This window comes from Chenopodium album, chromosome 19, assembly GCF_948465745.1.
Source record: "Chenopodium album chromosome 19, dcCheAlbu1.1, whole genome shotgun sequence".
Classification (NCBI taxonomy): domain Eukaryota; kingdom Viridiplantae; phylum Streptophyta; class Magnoliopsida; order Caryophyllales; family Amaranthaceae; genus Chenopodium; species Chenopodium album.
Window position 1 is genome coordinate 39,040,490 of NC_137852.1, and position 18,970 is coordinate 39,059,459.

At 34.9% G+C, this 18,970-nt stretch overlaps 2 protein-coding genes and 1 pseudogene across 3 annotated transcripts; 1 reads left to right on the forward strand and 2 right to left on the reverse strand.

Moving 5' to 3' along the window:
• Window positions 1-2,935: 2,935 nt before the first annotated feature.
• Window positions 2,936-7,189, reverse strand: LOC145595483 (uncharacterized). Its single transcript, XM_081651901.1, has 2 exons — window positions 6,874-7,189; window positions 2,936-4,414 (listed from the first exon to the last, which is right to left on the reverse strand). The coding sequence occupies exons 1-2, from the start codon at window positions 6,977-6,979 to the stop codon at window positions 3,282-3,284; spliced, it is 1,239 nt and encodes a 412-aa protein (XP_081508027.1). The 5' UTR covers window positions 6,980-7,189; the 3' UTR covers window positions 2,936-3,281.
• A 2,252-nt stretch (window positions 7,190-9,441) lies between these two features.
• Window positions 9,442-13,220, forward strand: LOC145595484 (pentatricopeptide repeat-containing protein At4g20740 pseudogene; annotated as a pseudogene). The gene is made up of 2 exons (XR_014102962.1): window positions 9,442-11,771; window positions 13,002-13,220. The product of XR_014102962.1 is annotated as a pentatricopeptide repeat-containing protein At4g20740 pseudogene (transcript).
• Window positions 13,221-14,876: 1,656 nt separating this feature from the next.
• On the reverse strand, window positions 14,877-18,103 carry LOC145593646 (uncharacterized). Its single transcript, XM_081649939.1, has 2 exons — window positions 17,746-18,103; window positions 14,877-15,434 (listed from the first exon to the last, which is right to left on the reverse strand). The coding sequence occupies exons 1-2, from the start codon at window positions 18,019-18,021 to the stop codon at window positions 15,309-15,311; spliced, it is 402 nt and encodes a 133-aa protein (XP_081506065.1). The 5' UTR covers window positions 18,022-18,103; the 3' UTR covers window positions 14,877-15,308.
• Window positions 18,104-18,970: the final 867 nt, after the last annotated feature.

The window sequence follows — 18,970 nt, forward strand, 5'->3', positions numbered from 1 at the left end:
TTTCCTAACATGATTATGACTAGCATTGTAAACTCTATAAATATTGATTAATGGTACACACTTCAATTTGAGAAGTTTTTCGGAGTCTAACAAAGAAAAACTTAAATTTTACTTATTTAAACTTATCTTATCATATTATAAAAAATTGATGCAATTTATAAAAAAACATATTATAACTACTTGTTACTATTTGAATTTATTAAATAAAAAAAAAAAAAAATTGATGCATGCAATTTATGAAAAACTATTAGACCTTATTGTAATTAGAACTTATATATTCTTAGTAACTCTCATTAGAAATTGTTGAAGCTTATTTTTTTGAACTATTTAGAGCTCATCAACCCTAATCAAAACTTATGTGAAATAATTTTTCCTAAAATAAGTAAACATAAGATGAAAAGAGGAAGGGCCTTAATTGATTACGAAGATTCATTAAATACTTCTCGTAATGTTTCTCTTTCATTTGGATGTATTGGATTCTATTCTAAACATGTGAATGCATTAGAGTACTCTTTCTTTAATTTTGTGATCCAGGACTTATCTAGTGATCAACATGTATTTTCATCTTCATGTGAATGAGATTACACTTTCTTTTATTTAATGTTTGTACTTTTTGGTGATTGTGATTTTTTTTTTTTTTTTAAAAAACCTTGCAATGGTCGTGACTTGTGAACAATCCTTGTGTTGTGCAGACAAATGAGTCAGTAATTTGGAATTCCATATTTAATGTTATTGTTGAATGTCTCAAATTATGCTACTGAGGTGGACTTAAGGAGGTATTGCTGCCCAAATATGAACATGACTTCCTTGATTATGACTTGTGAGAGCTAGCTGAAAGGATTGTTTTAAATACATATATGTGGTAGGATAAAGAGAAAATACAGAGTACAAGTTTAAAACTTGATAAACAAAATATGTGCGTCATATGTCAAAGTTGTCTATTTAATAACAAAAATTCGATGCTGATTGGACAAAATTATCGATTTATTTACTATTTATAAACTAGGGCTTACAATGCAATTAGGTAAAATGATTCATAACTACGTAAAACTCTTATTTTGTCAATTTTATCATTTCGCTAGGGAAATTTGCTGATTTGCTCCACATGTCTTTAATATTGAAAAAGAGGGATTAAAAATGAAATTTGTTATTAGTATAGAAATAAAAAATGCTCTCATTAGTTATTTCTTTAATTGAAATGGAAAATGGGAAATATAAACCAATAAAATCTAATTATAATCTCTCCATGTCGTGGATAAATGCTATCCCTTTATATGTTGGGCTACAATTCATTGATATTTGGTACTTTATTTAATTTATGAGATCCCTCCACCTCCTCATTCTTCATCAAACATCATCATGCCAATTTCTACCAACTCAATATTAATAATTTGGTTCTCATATACTTCTTAATACGGAAGTAGCATAAATCATTATCAAAGGTAGCAATGGACTACTACATAAAGCATGCACCTTTTATCTTAGCACTACCAAGGTTTTGACGGCATAAGCCACAACAAATGCGATTTTCTAGCACTCGAGCACAAGATAAAGACTTTCATAATTAAGGTTATAATCTCTTAGTCATCAACTCAATTAAACGCGCCTCATTAGTTTCGTAGCAAATTGATCACATGACTTTTGCACCCTTCCTAATTAGTTCAAAACTTAGAGTGTTCACCATATCTACAGGGAGCCAATCAAACAACGGACTTAATTGGTAATGTTGATCATTTAGTTTATCATTTAGTTTATCAACTCAATATAAATAGTTTGGTTTTCGATACAGAAGCAGCATAAATCATACTCTCTTCCAATGCTTTCAAAATTCCACGTTTAGGATTCTTCAGTACACCATGTTATGTTTAGAATGTTTCCTTTGAGTGCTAAATTAGGAAGGAGATGACGTACAATCCAAAAACTAATGTCCGTATTTCTAGGATTTTCCACTATACCGCTTTAGTTGTGTTTAAATCGTTTCCTTTGAGTGCACAAGTAGGAATAGAGGTGTCAAACCATACCCAACCCGATTCAAAACCGACCCGAAAAATATCCGATTCAGTTTTAAATTTACGTGGACATAATAATTTAGCATGACTCAACTTTAAATTTGACCTGACCCAACCCTATCTTATTAGACTCGATCCTATCATCCAAATTAACACCTCTAATTAGGAAGAATAATGTGTAATCCTTTATGATCGATCACCCTTTTTTAATTTGCTACTAAGCATTGTTATCTACGAGTAACACATTGCAACCTGCATCAATTAAAAAAAATTGTGCATTTTATCGAGTATGAGACAATTGGCCAAGCTTCTAAATTCTTAGCAAAGCGCTTGGAGACTTCCTAATTATGCCCCAAATACAAGGGGCTTGGAAGGTGTTAATCATCCCCTCAGATGTGTCAACAATTATAATGGCAAAACCAGATCACACCGCCATTTAGCTGAGCCAACCAATTATGTAGTAAGAGTATACTGCACTTCATGGTCTGAACCTGCAGCCTGATATGAAACCCTGCCATAAATGTGTGCAACAATAAGGTAATAATAGCATAAAAACTGCCAAAGATATTTTACAAATAACCTAAATAAGTGCTACTATGCTCCATAGGAAAAAAATACAAACTCCAGAGGCATAACAAGCATTGCAAATCGAAAGCAACAAAGCGAAAGTAATGGTAATGGTCATGGTCATGGTCATTCACCAGAGAAGACTTATGTAGACAACACAATGCACCATGCTACCAGTTACCACGTTTACCTACACGTATGTGTATGCAATGCTTCCAACTTTACAGTGATTAGTCGGATTACATTGGCTACATACTCTGCACATTCTAAAGAAATGACTTTACACAAATCTAAAATTAAAGCGCAATTGACTACTGATCTGAGATTAGTGAAGAGATGAAAAGCAATAGCCCAAAAAATTTTCAAATCTCCTGATAATTTGTACAGTTTGGTTGCAATGACGATGCCCTCCATGGCTTCATATAGAAAAATTCACAGTGATGCTAGACACCTCATCTAAAACTACATACTCCACATTACTTCTAAACTAAAAGCTAAAATATGTGGATGGCATACAAGATCACATAACACCACATTTAAAAAGGGTGTCACAATCTCAGTTAAAGCCCCATCATCGCTCCATCCATGGATACAACGACTAATTCACCAGCACCAGATATATACTATCGCCCTACTATTATATAATGAGCTAGTTACAAAAATGAACTAGAGATGCACCCAAAATTAAAACAAGCCCAATTAAGATCAGTAGCCTCCAAAACTGCCCCTCCTATTGTTACTTCCATTCCAGTGATAAGATGGATGGCCATCCCCCTGTAACTTTGGGCCCTTGTTGTTTGCAACATAGTAATCAGGACCTTCTCTTTTACGGCAACCTGCATTTAACTGTCCTTGGCCTCGATGGATATTTATGGAATCTTTCGGCCCCCAGTTATACTTGTCCCTGGGTTTCTGCCCCCACTGGTTGCTCCTACCATTTTGCATTCTATTACCCCGATAAGAGCTGTATTCTTGAGGTTTATTTCTATTTCTATCACTCCAATAACTGGAATAGGCTACCTTTCCTGTCTCTTGATTCCAGCTCCTTGAACTTGTTCCCTGATCTTGCCATCCAGAGCTTTCTTTTCTCCATGAATTACCATTGGCACCCCAATTGTTAGACACGTCAGGATGTTTATTTGGTTGGAAACCCGGGGGTTTATTCCATTCACCTCCCCAAGTATTATCCTTAACAACTTCATTCCCCCGAGTGCAATGGCTTTCCCAAGGATCATTATCAATATTCAACTTGCTTGTGTGACTAACAGAGTTATCCCGCTGATTCCAACCAGTAGCTTTATCCTTGACAGCTCCATTATCATGTATGTGACGGCTCACCCAAGGATCATCATCTTTATTTGACGTGCTAGCACCATTACCAGAATTATCCCACTGGCCCCAGCCTGATCCTTTATTATTCTCTGTGCAACTCTGTACATAAGCATGTTCACAATGATCATCGACATCAACAGGCCATCCACTATGTTCTTTTGACCTAGTAGCAGAAGGTAAGTAATATTTATCATCTGGATTGAAGTATGCTTTATCTGCCTCCCTAATTAAATCTGGTTCTATATAGGGGTTCCAATCTATTTCATCAATGTACATATCTGGATTAGGGAGTTCAGTTTCACATGAAAGGCCATTCATCTCTTCCCAAAAGCGTTTTTTGGCAGTATTAAAAGCCTCCTCGCCAGCAGAATCATCCCAGCTAAGCACATTATTATTACTAAGGAGATTCATAAAGTTCTTCGTACTCAATACTTTCTTCCATGGCATCCGTCCCACCATATAGCAAAACTTTTTTTCCCACATCGGCACATTATCCTGCCAAACCTCTGATATATAGAAAGGTTAAGCAACATACACATGCAATATCCAAAATAATTTGAATAAATTTAACGCATATAATAAAAGTAATAACTACGTCCACCCTCTCACTCCCCCCAACCTTTGCCCTGTTCTTTAACGTTCGTCCCACTTGAATTTTTTTTTCACAATTTTCAATATATATCCTTAATTATGTAAAATTAAAAGTTATAAAAGGAATATATTTTTCTTATATTTATTGGAGATGTTTTTCTATTCAAATGGAAGATTCCAGATGGGACAAATATACACTGGAAGGAGTAAGTAAAATCTACACAGAAACAACAATGGAAACATGCACATACATACATAAGGTAACCTAATGGGAAATATCTTATCTCAATGTCCTAATTCCCTCCTTAAGTCCGTAAAGTCTTTGACACAATCAATCTTGATCACTTAAAAAAAAAAATTTACAATCTAAATCACTGTGACGGTTGTGGTGTCAAGAAAAGAAAAAAGCATCTTGCAGGTGTTATCATGCAGTTTACGGCCACCACAGCATGAATTGAAAGATCAAAGGGTTCACATTCACATTGTAATTCAAGAGTTCCGGAATATTCTTTATAATTTTAGCCTAAAAAAATTGTAATTTTTGAAACATTATCTTGATATATTGTGTAGAAATAAAGGGTGTTAGACATCTATAGTGATTTATATATGGGTTTATCTTAGTACAAAAGTTAAATGTGTCATTGCAGAGCAATTTTAAAACTGAATTACGTAGTATAAGCTTATAATGAATAATTTGGTAAAACAACAGTCCATAACTCATGTCACAAAAAATAAATTACACATAATAGAACGGCCAATACATAACAAAACAACCTTAATTTATTCTAAATTTAAGGCCTCAACAGACATAAGCAATGTTAATATAAGTTCAAGACCGGCACCCATATAAGCAGCAACTGAGGTTAAGGAAACGCAAAATTTAGATAAAAGCAAGTCAAAATATGGAAGTATAACACCCTTTTTTTTTTTTGGGTGATTAATTTTCTAATCCAGTACATTAGCCTTTAAAAAATATTAGCAAGTCAGAGGTTAGGAAACAGAAAATACACTGACAGGATGATCTCATCTGATATGCTTTCAGATAAATAAATACCTTAATTCATATTTATGCGATATATAAACTAATTAATATGATGTTTGTTTAGAGGCGTACTTAATAAATTGATTACACATTAAAATCAAGGCTAAAATATATCTACAAAGCACAAGCAAGATGGTTGCACTATACTATTGATATGGAAACCTGATCGCAACAGCAATATAAAAGTATACAACTAATCAACATGATGCACAAGCACTATGATAAATGAACTAACTACCAAAGGCAAAAATCTGAATTGAACAAGATGTACTATTTAGGTTTTTATCATCTGCTAAGTCGGTTAATATTTAAAGGCTGATCTGACTTTGGCACTATCATATCTGGGAGTATCAACTCCACGATTTCTCTAATGTTGTTGGACCATAAAACTAATTAATCTCTTTCCCCGTTCTACCAATATTAAAAAAATTCAATATTGTATACATTGGATCCACAAATTTATAGTTTTTGAAAATCTTGTCTATGCTCAACATCAAAATGAAAAAACTCATCCCCCCGGCTTTAACTCTCATTACTCTCTTTTTCTTCTATCACAAGAATGCAGCTGCTCAACAACTAGAGCTTTGAATGTGAGCAGAAAGTGAAAAGAAACATACCGACCGATTATCTATTAGGACAAGTTAGCTAGTAAAACGAATGCCATCATTCAACCAACGAAAAAACATAGAAAATCGATATCCAAGAAAAACTAAAAAACGAGCAAACACAATCTTTTCTTTTCTACACTTTCTCATAGAGCCAATTTTGAAATCACCAATAACAAATCAACCTACTTAAACACTATAGGACGCTGATTTAAGGGTATGTCACAACACTATAACAAGTACACAATTTTACCCATTCCAAGAAAATTTTGAAGTTATAATTACCCAATGATAATTGCCCTACATTTATATTTTTTTTCAATCAATCTCAAATTAATTACACAATGTTGGCAAATTTCTAAAGTTCACATCCAATCACAGCTCATTTGAATCAATTTAAAATATAACAATCATCCAATCCAATAGCATTCTTCATACCCCTACCAATATGATGTCACATTACATCCTTTACCCGTAATCGCCACACTCCATCCGTCTCAAATTATTTGCCCCATTTTTCTCTTTCCAAATGTCCCATATTATTTCTTCATTATATTTCCCCCCATAAAATCAATTAATAGCATAAAGATAAGAAATTTCAAACCAAATTCAAAAATTCAAAAAACCCAATAAACCCAGTTCAAAATTGGTCGTAAATCTCAAGAGAAATTCAAGAAATCTTTCAATAAAAATAAAAATTAAAAAAAAAGGAAAGAGAAAAAGATACCGGTTTCAGGGTCAGGGCAAGGTTCATCTCTAGGAGGAGACCATTGATAATCTTGATAATAACGGCGCCTTGGTCGAGCATAATAGCGTCGATCCCATTTACCCATTTCACCAAATAATTTCTAAAATCATAAAATTAAACAAAAATCCCTCTTTCAATTTAGGTTTAACGAATTAATTTAGGTTTTTATTAGCGTTTAATTATGAAGAGGAGAGAGAAAAGAAGAAGAAAAATGACGTGTTTGAATATACTGAAGAAGCAATTTATGTTTTTTTTTGAAGGGAAAGTACTAAAAAGAAAAAAGAGAAGAGATTTTGTTTGAGTTGGAAGTTGAGTAGATGCAACTTTTGCCGTTTAGTTCACTGACCAAAAAAAAGGGTTTAAATTCTTTTTCATTCTTCTTCTTCTATGCTTCCGACAAGGATGGGCTCTCTTACTTATTGTAAGTGCCTCACTTTTCAAAATCGGGTTATTTTTTGACATTTTTTTTTTTTTTTGAATGAGGCCAATTGAATATGTTAGATATGAAATATACTCCCTCCATCCTTCAATTACATTTCTCTTTCTCTTTATTATGTGAGGAATAAATGCAAGAAACAGGAATGTAATTTAGGGACGCAGGGAGTACTCTGTATTCATGATTTTTCTCTTTTAATTCAATCATAACTGGGTTTTAAGGGTGAAAGTTATTTGGAAAAAACTAAAACTAATCTGAATTGCAATACTTTTTTGGAAGATTTAAGGGAAATTGGTTCGCAAAGTAGTATGAAGTTGTACTTAGTAATGAAATAAAGGTGGTGTGGAGTTGGAATTTGAACTAGGGAGCCACTTCGGCTCCCCTTACTTCTATCAAGCTATAAAACAAGTCGAAGAGATAAGACTATCCTAACCCTTTTTTTTTTTTATACCTTACCATTTAAAAAAAAAATAAAGCAAGTTTGGGAAGACACTAAACAGAGCATGTCAACAATGTAAGACCAACTTATAGCATACAGAGTAACGAGAATTTCATATCGTCCAGCGAAACCTAGAAAAAAGTGACTTACATAGGTAACTGGCCCTCTTTAATACCGAGTAGTAAATAATAACCAAACCACCCCAACTAGCAGGTTAATCTCAGGGATCATATTGGTCGGAAAATTGGGGACGAACCACCATGGTCGGCCTTACCGTCATTAAAGGTGTATCAATTGTTGCACTAACTAAATCTACATGCTATTCAAAAAAGAAATAATAATAAATTAATAAATCTACATTTTTTTTATTCTGGCAAGTCAATCGAGTTTAACACAATCATGATAATATCTAAATGTGAAATAGATAAGGTTGTAGCCTAACTTGGTCACTATCTAGACATTTTTGTTGGAAGTTCTTGATATAAATTAAGAGAGTTGGGAAAAATAAGAGAGAGAAAAACAAATGAAAAGGAAAAAGTCCCACATTGGTTGGGAGGGAGGTTTTGCCTTATTTTATATTGTACTCGTAATGCTTGAACACTACTTAAGACTCGTTTGGTTGCAATGGGAATTAACTTCCCATGGTAATTACCAATTCATGGGAAATTATATCCCTCCTCAAATTCTTAGGAAGTTGCTTTAGTTTGTTTGGTTAGCATTAGGGAAATCACAATTCCTAGGAAATTTGAATGACCTAGGGGGAGGTAGATAAATAAATTCCTACATTTTGTGGGAAATTGGAATTCATAGGAATTTCTATTTCCTACATTTTGCAAATTTTTGGTTAACCAAACAACACTCTATCAATGTACTTCCTAGGAATTTTGAGTGTCTATAAGATATTGATGCAACCAAACAAAGCCTTATAGTTGAGTGAGTGGGAGGTGGGTGTTATACCACGCAGACAGGCGTGTGCGTGGACTCGTTGGGACTCGTGACCTTGGGAAATGTGATGCGCGGGCGTGGGTCCCTCTTACTTTTTGGAGAAAATTTATTTCCTTTCCTTATTGACAGAATATTCTTTTCTGACTGTTGAGATTTTTTGACTGTTGGGAATTTGTTTGTTCAGCGATTATTTCCTTGATTATCGTTGGCCGTTACTCTCCTTGATTATTGCGCAGTTTCCTTCTTTTCTGCTAACTGTTTCCCTGTGTTGCCTATATATGTTTGGATGTTTTTCAGCCAATATACACAACAATTCGTACCTCTCTCTCTTCTCTAAAATACTAAACACTGTTCTTGTTTTTCTAAGAAAGTATTCTGAATTCTAGTCAGGTTTGTGAGTGCACATAAACTCCGGCGCAGTGTTTATACTAGAGGCCGACCACTTCTAGTCTACTGCATCGGGAGGTAATCGTCTTTTAGGTCAGTGGTTTTCCACGACAAGACTACTGTCAGTTTGGTTCACACATCAAGATATAAGTAATTTCTATTTTTATTGCTTATTAGTACAACAATTTTTTTAAGGGTAAATTCAAGTTTCTCCATTTTGTAATTAAATTAATAACATTTTATTTGTGAGACCACTTATATTGATTTATTTACAAAAATGTCATGTTAACCGATTTATTTACATAAATGACACTTGATAAATTGAAGCTTCCTCTTCGAATCCTCCCCCTCCATTCGAATACAAAGTGGTGGCAAATGCAGGACAATTCAGATTTTAGAGTGGGAAATCTGAATGAAATTGTTAACTGATGAATTCAAATACAGTGTGATATCCATTGTTACATGAAATCTAACCCAAAATCAAAATGCCACCACCTGCTAAACCAACCAAATTCTACTTCTTCTATGGCAAAAGAAAGCCATCTCAGAACAGACCCACTGTCTATGGTGGTCTCTTCTCCAATCGCCAAACCATAAACCCTAATTCCCTCAATTCCATAAACCCTAATTTCAATCAATCTCAAAAACCCACAAATTTTAACCTCCAAAATTGGGACCCAGATTCCCAAATTGGGTCAAAACCCTCTCAACCTAAAACCCCATCTGAGAATTTCTTCAATATTGGTCAGAAATTATCCCCAATTGCTCGTTTCATCTGTGATTCTTTCAGGAAACACCAGAGGTGGGGCCCAGAGGTGATTGCTGATCTCTCGAAGCTTCGCCGGGTTAACCCGGATATGGTTGCAGAGGTCCTGAAGGTGCAGGATGACCCCAACATTTGCTCCAAGTTCTTCCATTGGGCTGGTAAACAAAAGGGTTATCAACATACTTATCTTTCTTATAATGCATTTGCTTATTGTTTGAATAGATTGAATAAGTTTAGAGCTGCTGATCAAATACCTGAGTTAATGCATATGCAGGGTAGACCACCTAGTGAGAAGCAGTTTGAGATTTTGATTAGAATGCATGCTGATAATAATAGGGGTCTTAGGGTGTTTTATGTGTATGAGAAGATGAAGAAATTCGAGGTCAAACCTCGGGTTTTTTTGTATAATAGGATCATGGATGCTTTAGTTAAGACTGGTCATTTAGACTTGGCAATGTTGGTTTATAATGATTTTAAGAAGGATGGGTTGGAGGAGGAGACAGTAACATATATGATTTTGATCAAGGGTTTGTGCAAGGGTGGGAGGATTGATGAGATGTTGGAGCTTTTGGGACGAATGAGGAGTTTGTTAAAACCGGATGTTTTTGCATACACGGCTATGACTCGGATTTTAGTCGGGGAGGGGAATGTGGATGGGTGCTTGAAGGTTTGGGATGAAATGGAGAAAGATAAGGTTTTGCCTGAGGCAATGGCTTATACGACTTTGATTTCAGCTTTGTGTAAAGGGAATCGTGTGGATAAAGCCTATGAATTATTTAAGGGTATGAAGAATAGGCAAGAGTTGATTGATAGAGCTATATATGGTGCATTGGTGGACGGTTTTGTGGCTGATGGCAAGGTTGGTTCAGCCCTTGACCTGTTAAAAGATATGATGGATTCTGGATATAGGGCAGATTTGTCAATCTATAATTCATTAATACAAGGATTATGTAATTTGAAACAACTTGACAAGGCTTATAAGCTTTTCCAAGTAACAGTTAACGAGGATCTCCAACCAGACTTTGCAACTGTGAATCCGATGTTGATATCTTATGCAGAATCAAGAAAAATGGATGATTACTGCAAATTGCTTGTCCAGATGCAAAAATTAGGATCACCGGTTATCGATGGACTTTCTGGATTCTTCTCTCTGATGGTTGAAATAGACGAGAGATTGCCTTGCACTTTAGAGGTTTTCAAAGATTTGAAAATTAGAGGTTATTGTAGTGTGTCGATATTCAATATTCTTTTGGGAGCTCTGTACAAGGTTAGACAACCAAAGGAAGCATTGTCCCTCTTTGAGGAAATGAAGGATTCAAACTTTGCACCTGACTCTACAACTTATAGTCATGTGATCATGTGTCTTGTTGATCTTGAGGATGTGAGAGAGGCTTGTCTTTGGTATAATAAAATAAAGGAGATGGATTCCATTCCTTCCATTGCAGCCTATTGCTCTCTGGCAAATGGGCTTTGCAAAATAGGAGAGATTGATGCAGCGATTTCTAGTCCAAGACTGCTTAGGTAATGTCAGCAGTGGACCTATGGAGTTCAAATACACTCTAAGCATTATCCATGCTTGCAAAGCGAATGATGCTGACAAAGTCATTGAAGTAGTAGATGAAATGTTACACCAGGGAGGCATACCTAGTGAAATTATATATTTTGCTGTTATCTCTGGCATGTACAAGCATGGGACATTGGAGGAGGCTAGGAAGGTTTTCTCCATTATGAAGGAACAAAAATATATATCCGAAGCCAAAGTGATTTTTTATGATGACATGCTTATGGAACACATGAAGAAGAAAACAGCAGACTTGGTCCTGTCAGGATTGAAGTTCTTTGGACTAGAGTCCAAATTGAAATCAAAAGGTTCTACTTTGCTGCCAAGCTAAGAGTGAACAGAGGTAATCAATTCCATCTAATGGTTAACAGTTATAGTTTTTTCCTTTTTGAATTGTAGAACTCAATAGTATTTACTTCTGAATATAGAATTTTCTTTGTAGTTTACCTGATGGAATCAATGGGGCATTACTGTTATTTTATATGTAATGGGGAGAAAATGGGAGAAGTCTGGATGTTTTCTATAGGACATAAATATGGTTTTTATACTAAAGGAATGAGAATGAAAGTTTTGTGAAACAAAATTGCCGTGTTAATTTATTTTGTAACGGCTAACATGCTCTGCAAAATTTCTTGGAATTCTGCAACAAGATGTGTGACCGTTGAATCATTGGGATATTGGATTGTTAAGAATCAGGAAATTTGTGATCCGTGTACCACTAAGTAGAACTATTTTAGGTAATTTGGCACTTGGAGATAGGTTGAGAATTGAAAGAGCAGAGATGTTAATCATGTTATGCTATTGTGCCATTTCCAAATGTTCAGCAACAGAGCGTTGTCTCTTCAAGACTTCAGATTATTTGTTTTGAAGCTTTTGTAAGCTGTTGCATGCTTGACGCTCTGACAAGCACTTCACTTTTTATGTATGAAAGAAGAGTGTTCTGTCTTTTGCAGCTATGATCTTCCAATATATCCATGGCCTCTTTTTTTTTCCCAAATGGTCGATGTGCTTTTGTGGCCCTGTTGATAATATGCTGTATATGTTTGTGGCTTAGAAAAGGACTAGCTAGAAGTATGAAATAAATGGGATTTATGTTATTACACCAGGTTCTTGATATGCTCATTTTGTATGCCAGTGAAATGGAATGTTGTGTGTCAATTTCCTGACACACCAAGACTTGCAATTTTAAGTCAAAAGCTGTTCAAACACCATGAAGCATGCCAAACTGTGTGTCTGTGATTCAGAGCATATTAATTGAACTGGTTTTCCTTTTTTAGTGGCATCTACCTTTGAATGTTCTTACAATGAAAATTTCTGTGGTGTCTTTGTCAATAACATAATATTACTGACCAGCATAAATTCCTCACTCTTGGTTCCTGACATTATAAATTCTGTGGTGTCAAGTGTAAGTGCAAAGTCAAATATTTTGTGTTGGGAATTAATATAACAAAATCCGACTCAGAAGGAACTATAATTCTGAATCCAAAAGTACATTGGACTTCATTATCATTGTATGTTCTTTTTCTATAGCCTAATATAAACAAGTAAATTAAGAAACTATAGGATGTTGCAGGAAACACTCAAAGATGGCCTCAGAGGAGGTGCAGAGCTGGAAGTGATACTATATTCAGGTTATACATCAGGAAACAAGGTACCAAAATGATCAGGTGGAAGCTGAAAATTTGTACTGCTGCCAACTGATAGGTGATCCGAGTCTTATTTTTGTTATATGTGCTTTACGAATACATTACTTTAGCTCTTAACGACTTTATAGTCAAGTGAACTCACTATTGAATGCTGCTTGCTTAGGTCATGCTCCAATGTAACGTGACCTAAAACTTGGGTGCCAAAGGTTAAAGCTGATCTGTTGATAGTTGCTCAGTCAAAGCTTTCTTTAAAGATTCGCTGTATGAACGCCTCCGAGTCTTGTTTTTGTTATATGTGCTTTACCAATACAATACTTAGGTCAAAAACGACTTTATAGTCAAGTGAACTCACTATTGAATTCTGCTTGCTTAGGTCATGCTCCAATGTAATGTGACCTAAATCTTGGGTGCTAAAGGTTAAGCTGATCTGTTGATTGTTGCTCAGTCAAAGCTTTCTTAGAAGGTTCGAAGTATGCACGCTTCAGAATGGAAAATCTTCTGCATTCTTTCACTGCAAATTATCTTAATGGGGCTGAGTGCCATAGCTGCTCAGTTACACACGTTAAAGAGTATCCAGCCTTGATTTAGTTCCGTGGTATCTCTTGCAGTCACTATTGTGTACTGGTCTTATGAGAGCATTACTGTTGAAGTTAATTAATAGTCATGTAGCTAAATTGTAGATTAGAGAGAAGGATTCAGATGTTCCAACTGGGAACATTGAATTATTTTTTAGCTGTTGCTGATGACACTGAATAATCTAGATTTGTATACTGCTGGAGTGTTGGGCAATTACTTGTGCTATTACAATAATAATACAACTCTTCTGTCGGAGGATTTAACTGTTGGTTAGAATTATGGAATCATATTGCTGCATATACCTGTAAAACAAGGGTAATTCAATGAGGCTTACCATCCTACCTTAATTTTCCAAGCTCCGAAATAGTTGATTATGAGGGGTGAAGTTTGACAAATTCAATTACTGTGACCTTCACTGCCCTTTTTATTTATTTTTTACTTTTTTTCTTGGTAATTCTTCATATTGTATCACTAGTTTAATTCTCGTGCAATGCACGGATTATGCTAGATTATATAGTGAAGTACAACATTAATCCCGTGCAATAGATGCACAATTGTTTAATACGGAGTAATTATAATACAACAAAATTATAAAACGACATAAAAATAAGGACTTGACACCTTATTAGAAAGTGAGTATATTAATAAAAATAACCACATACAATAGTTATAATTAATAATTTAATATTTTAGAAAGTTTAGTTTAGATTTTATGTAAAGCAAATCTCATTATTTAGATACAATGATCCTTTATTATGGTAAGTTTTTTTATTTTTTTTTTATAATATTTTTATTGAAGTAAATATTTTTGGAGGGAAAATACTCAATACAATGCTGCCAAGTGTCATTTTAGGTTCGCCTTTAGTAATATGTACTTCCTCCGTTTTCTTTTAGATACAACACACCCTTTAGCGCGGTAATTAAGAAAGGTGGGATTTACATGATATAATAAACTTTAAAATAGGATGAGTGCTTGTTAGGAGTGTAATTTAGTGGGCCATGTGCTTTAAATAAGGGATATAGTATAATTTTTCCTTAAAGTAACTTTCCTTTTTATAGTGTGTTGCAAGTATTATGACATTTCCTTTTTAGGAAAGTGTTGCAAGTAAAAGAAAACGGAGGAAGTAATAGATAGATGACTATCCTTTTACATCTTTACCAATATTCATTAAGGTTCCCAAAAAAAAGAGGATAAAAGATGTTTTAAAAATGAAGATTCAAAAAAATTTGGAAAATTAAGGCTAGATAAAAGATATTGTATAGATGAAGATTACAACAAAATTTCGGTAATAGTATACACAATTACACAGATATCAGAGTACATTGCCTGAATGAAAACAGGTAGTTGTAGTATGTGTGCTCAGCTAGCAGGTTTGGACTTTCATCATCCCTTAGTTTTTTGGATGAAAAAGGAAGCTTCATTTGGCAACTTTTTCTTTAGAAACAAAGGTAACTCCTCTTTCAGATTCCACCCCTTCTACGGTAACTATCGCATTCATCATTATAGTCCCCACTATACCGATATAGCTATACAAACTAAGGTGCATTCAGTTCATCTCATGAAAGACTGGAGCAATTACAATGGTGATTGGTGAAGATGCCTAAATAAGATCTACCCTAAAGATATGTAATAGCAGTCTCATGTAAAATATAGGAATTCAAACTTCACGCTTTGGCCTATTGCGAGTTCGAGAAAGTGCAGGTTCCTCTTTCTTCGGGATCACTACTTCAGTGGCATCATCGAACTCTTCCTCTGCTTCTCTAATTGCTTCATTCATGGCAAGCTGTCACACAGGTACAATTAGGAACAAAATTAAAGGCTTATAACAGGATCAAATGCTTATCTCACCAAAATCACAATATCATAATCGAAACTACATGAATCAAATTATTGGATATACATCAACTATCCATACAGTTTCACGATATTTGTACTTGATTCCAATGTCTTACATTTACTTCTATTATTTTGATAAGAATGGAAATCAGAAGCCACTAAATATCCAACATGCTTCATAGTATGCATAAAATGGCAATCAGGAAAACTACCTCCTGTAGGAACACTAGAGTTTAGAGCATACAATGCATAAAATTATAAAATGGCAACTTTGTATGATAAAGAAGGGGTGATATCCATGGACTCTGAGCTAATCAAGACAAAATCACAAAAGAAAATGTTGTATTCCATCTCACAATCACAATCAACTGATGCAAGCAGATTTCTTTATATTATCTCAACTTGCAACTGTGCTGTCTTTGACATCAAGAACTGAACAACGTTCAGCATCATTGTGCAAAGTAAGCCAGAGTCAGTCATCTTTCCAACACTATAAATTAATGCAAACAATAAAGGTCTTAGTTGAGCAGTTCTAGCAACACATCTTTTTTACGCAGCAAAAACCCAATCATATCAACTGCCAATCATCAAATTCCCATGTTTTCATCCCAAGTTCTTGTAACACAACAGCTTAAACACAACTCCGTTTTCTGTTTTTTTTTTGTCAGCTCTACCTAGTAAGTAAAGATACATATCATGAAGTCCAACTGACTCCGACCATAGGATGGTCTACATCTATACAATGAAAGTGACCCTACTTATCCTCAACTTAATTCTAAATATCCCCCCACATTCCTAAAGCATCCCATTGTAGCTCTATATGCAATCAAGAGAAGACATTAGGCTCCCAGCATCCACTTGTCCCAATTAATTTTGTTAAAACACAGCAATTTCTTCAATACTTCAGCAACAGGATAAACAACCATTTTGTTTCAAGATAACTGGTATGGGATGGTAAGAATCTTGGAGCCATTTAAGGCAGAAATCCATATAATTACACTTATAACCCAACATGTAAACCCACACCTACATTTTCAGTAGCTAGAATAGTATTACTTCCTCAACAGGTTATACATGCTAATCTATCAAATGGCTATCAAACAACCAGGTCAACCACTACTTCAAAGTTCATCATATTCTGCCCTGTATACATGCTAATCTATCAAATGGCTATCAAACAACCAGGTCAACCACTACTTCAAAGTTCAACAAACACTGCCATGAATATACACTTCCAACCCCTCATTCTGATAGCCACAACGAAACCTTTACTAGGTTATTTATTATATTGGGATTTGGGAAGAAGTTTAATCTGTAATGGTACTCTTATGAAATTGATCAGAAACTAGCAAGAGACTTTTATGGACCAAGTAATAGACATTGTCAATTACAAAGCAGAACAAACTATGCACTATCACCTCAATGAAGATTTTTTATACTTGTATTATGCAAGCAAGACCAACTTCAAAAACACATTTCTCCTCGCCTTGATTCGTTCTTCTTTCTCTATTAGAACCTCTCTACAACTACTGTATCGATACTATCTACACAGTGAATACTCCGTACAGAGATCAAAGATAGCAATCTTTCCCCCTTAATTTTTGCACTAAAATTAAATTTTTAAAGGCTTTTTCTTGAAAACCTTAGCATGGCAAACCCTCTCACTAATTAAACAAAGCCGCCGAGGATTTAATCAGACCCATCAATACAGCAAGTCAGCAACTGAGTACCCTGATGTAATGATGTACAAAATTGTTTGGACAACATGGAAATTAAGAATTTGTTAACTAGTCTAGTCGATTAAAGTTTCGGGATTTGGTACCAAAGTCCTACGATTAAATCTCGTCTACATCACACAATCACACCAACCACTCCAAAGTTCAGTTTCATATAAAACATCACCTAAAATTTATCATCAAACACAACCCAAAACACCCCACTTAATTTTACCACAAACCCATTTCCTAGAAATCAATTATTCAATTAACAGTTTAACACTACTAAAAATGCATTAGAAGCAAGAATTCAGCAAATTTATCAAAGTTGTACAAACATAAACATATAAATGAAAATTATATACCTAAATATCTCTATCAAACACAACCCAAAAAAAACCCATTTAATTTCACAATAAACCCATTTCCTAGAAACCAATTAACACTACTAAAAACACATAGGAAGCAAGAATTCAGCAAATTTATCAATTATCATGCAATTGTACAAACATAAACATATAGTTGTAAATGTAAATTATGTACCTCCTCAAGGAATTTCTGGTCAAGTCTATCACCAATTCGAAAAGCAGTGAAGACAGTAATGGCGAGAAGAGAGAATGGGAAGAGGAAAGCAAAGATGAACTGACTGGTAGTTGGGCCAGCTCGAGTAACAACACTGACGCCTCTCATTCGCCGGCGATCCAATTCTCCGGGAAATCGAACCGACGACGGTCGGAGAGATGTCGGGAAAGCTACGTGAAGTGGTTGATGATGTGATGAAGAGAGAGTTTTAGAGGAAATAGTATTGAAAGCTGCCATTTTTGAGTGGATAGATAATTAGATATGGTGTCTTTTGTGTACAGGATATAGCAGGATAGTAGCGCTTTCAAAATGGTGTAAAGGAGGGGTGTGTTAAAAAAAAAATGGAATAGAGGGTAAAATGGGAGGTTTCGACTCACATGGACTTAATAATTTAATATGACTCAAGTTTGAAATTAAATTTGATTTTACCTAACTTTATCAAATCCGATTCAGAAACTAATTGATACCTCTAGTTTGTATGAATACATTATATAAATAACTTGTTTATTTCAAGGGTTATTTTGTAAATTTAGTAGCCACACCTCCTTTCTCTCTCCTCTATCACCACTACACAACAACTAGTACTACCCGCTGCACCATTGCACAACCACTAGTACTATATGTCGCACCACTACACAACCACTAGCACCTAATTACCGCATGACCACTAGCATCAACAGCTGAACGTCGCATGACCAGTAGCACCACCAGCCGACCGTTGCACCACCCGCACGAGAAATGCCATTTGATCAGGGGTTAGTATGTGCCCAACTTTACATACTTACGGTTAGGGTATCTTTTGTTCAGTCGGCCAGCCAATTTTAGAGTCGTAAAGGTAGTCGCTCACCGGTATGACCAATGAGAGGGGAGGAGAGGTTGAGTTGGCATTCTTGATTAACATTGTAATGATGACTTCTTTTTTTCAAGGGCTTAAGTTTTCAATTGAATTTATTTATTTAAATAAACTTGAAAATGTCACACCCTCACACCAGTTTCCCAAAAGATGCATAAACATACCAATCACCAAAGTGAAAAATTATACTACGTAAAACTTAGTTCACATTTGTCCCATAACTTAATTTATGTAAAAAAGCATTAAACGTGTACTAGATCAGATCATATCAAACCATGTTTATTTTGCATTTGCTTGTTGCTAGATATAGATGATTTTGAAATAAAATTATAA